The sequence below is a fragment of the Pipra filicauda genome, unplaced genomic scaffold (genome assembly GCF_003945595.2).
Source record: "Pipra filicauda isolate LSUMZ 115617 unplaced genomic scaffold, ASM394559v2 scaffold234_size1211729_pilon, whole genome shotgun sequence".
NCBI classification, from domain to species: domain Eukaryota; kingdom Metazoa; phylum Chordata; class Aves; order Passeriformes; family Pipridae; genus Pipra; species Pipra filicauda.
This window is the reverse complement of record NW_024104348.1, coordinates 865,301-867,166: the sequence shown is the minus strand read 5'-3', so window position 1 is coordinate 867,166 and position 1,866 is coordinate 865,301. Positions and strand designations below refer to the sequence as shown.

The 1,866-nt window shown below is 41.6% G+C and overlaps 1 protein-coding gene across 1 annotated transcript; it reads right to left on the bottom strand.

The window, feature by feature from the left end:
- Window positions 1–208: 208 nt before the first annotated feature.
- LOC113988488 (taste receptor type 2 member 40-like) lies at window positions 209–1,144 on the bottom strand. Its single transcript, XM_027722148.1, has one exon. The coding sequence runs from the start codon at window positions 1,142–1,144 to the stop codon at window positions 209–211; it is 936 nt and encodes a 311-aa protein (XP_027577949.1).
- Window positions 1,145–1,866: the final 722 nt, after the last annotated feature.

Sequence of the window (1,866 nt, the reverse complement as noted above, 5' to 3'; positions counted from 1 at the left end):
CACAGGCAATCCTCATTGAAAATGGGAGAGAACTTACACAATTCTCCATAACCAAAAATCCCATCCACGTAAAGCAAATTCCCACCTTCTACATGATTCCATGATGCCCTGATCTATTCATTCTGACTTCTATTATTCTGTACCTGTGGTGACTCCAATTTGGTTAATTTGGACCTAAACTAGAAAATCCAGGCTAAGTCATTGTCTTTTACCGGGATCTAGTTCTGACACGACAGTTTGCGTGGTGCAAAATCCTAGCTGGGACCTCTCGAAATCTGGGATTGCTCCAAATTAGGACCACTGAGTGTCCTGCAGAACAGGCAGCTGTTACAACTGAACACAGGGATTTCCCAATGCTTAAAGGTAAAAAAATATCACTTATAAGGAGGAGCAAACAAATAAAATATATAATGTAGAGAATAAGGAAGGAACAGACTGACTTGATGGCACTCATATGGGCTTCTAAGCCGGGATCCCTGTAGCCACTTGCATTACTTTGCATCTTCCTGGTGTGTATCCACAGAGACCGAATCAGGAGAATACTTGAAACAGTAGACAGTATTAAAGGGAAAACTATGCCTGCATTACTGAGAACAATCAATAAAACCACAGTGTCTTTCCTTGTGACTCTCATTTCTGAAGAGTTTGCCGTGGTTAAAGGAGCAGTGAAGTTGTTGCGCATGCTGTAGACACCCCAGGTGAATGGAAGTGCGGTTGTGAAGGAGTAGAGCGACGATGTGATCAGCAACCAGGGCACAAGACTGGCAATTCTTTGCTTCAGCCAGATGAAGAAGGACTGTGTAAAACTGGCAACCTTGACACAATAGAAGACACTAAGCCAGGCACAAGACCAGAAGCCAGAGTAGTCAAGAAATACAAAAACTGTCTTATTAACTACAAACGCATTTCCTTCATAACAGGAGGAACCACAATATACACTTATTAATGAATTCAGTATAGTCCAGGACTGCAAAATGACACTGCATAAACTCAGAGAGATCATGATCATATCATATGGAGACCATATTTTGCTCCTGATGCACTTAGATAAACTGACTGCCAAGATAATTCCAAATCCTAGAATTCCTGCCATGGATTCAATTATAGCAGTTGATAGAAGAAGGAGGGCAAAAGTCGTGACCATTGTGACCCAAGAGCTTGCAGTTCTTGGTTGGCTTCTCCTGGGTTCCTGAAAGCCTCAGATCTGCAAGGCAATGTCAATCACAATGAGCTGTTACCGGCACATGCTCACCTATTTATCTCGGGGGACAAGTATCATAATGTCGTTCAATATTTATGCTATTTTACACTTTTTTGGTGGTTGATAGCTCAGCCAACTTATCTAAGCATGCAAATTGGATAAAGATTCAAATACAGTGTTTTCAGTTTGGAGAAGGGATTTGCATTTGATGGGTCATACAGCTGCTGAACTGCAGCTTTGCACTCCAGTGTCTGATGTCCCACTTTACATGTCTAGATTTGTTTTTTATATCTGACGCCTTAATCTCTCCCTGACTTGCACAATTATCACTTCTGGGTTTATGAGAAATACTTGCTCTTCAGTATGGCTTCTTCTCATACTGGGTCAGGTCCTTTTTTTTATCAGATAGCTGCTATAAAGGGGTTTGGTGGGCACCTGACAGCCAGCCAAGGTCAACCCACCACAGATACAATGGTGTTTCATCGTCAACACCTCTGTCATTACAAACTATTGTAAAGATTTTACTTTTTCAAAGTCTTATTTTCATGAAATGAATCACATCAGTGTAGCACCTTGTGCCTGTCAGGCTCCCTTTCTTTGCTGCAATAGCACATCTGTGGATACCAGGGTGAACTAATTCCAGATGTATTGCTGTGGATATAACC

What these genes read in the sequence shown, in the direction of transcription:
- LOC113988488 (XM_027722148.1), bottom strand. Translation starts at nt 1,144, where the DNA reads ATGGTCACGACTTTTGCCCTCCTTCTTCTATCAACTGCTATAATTGAA.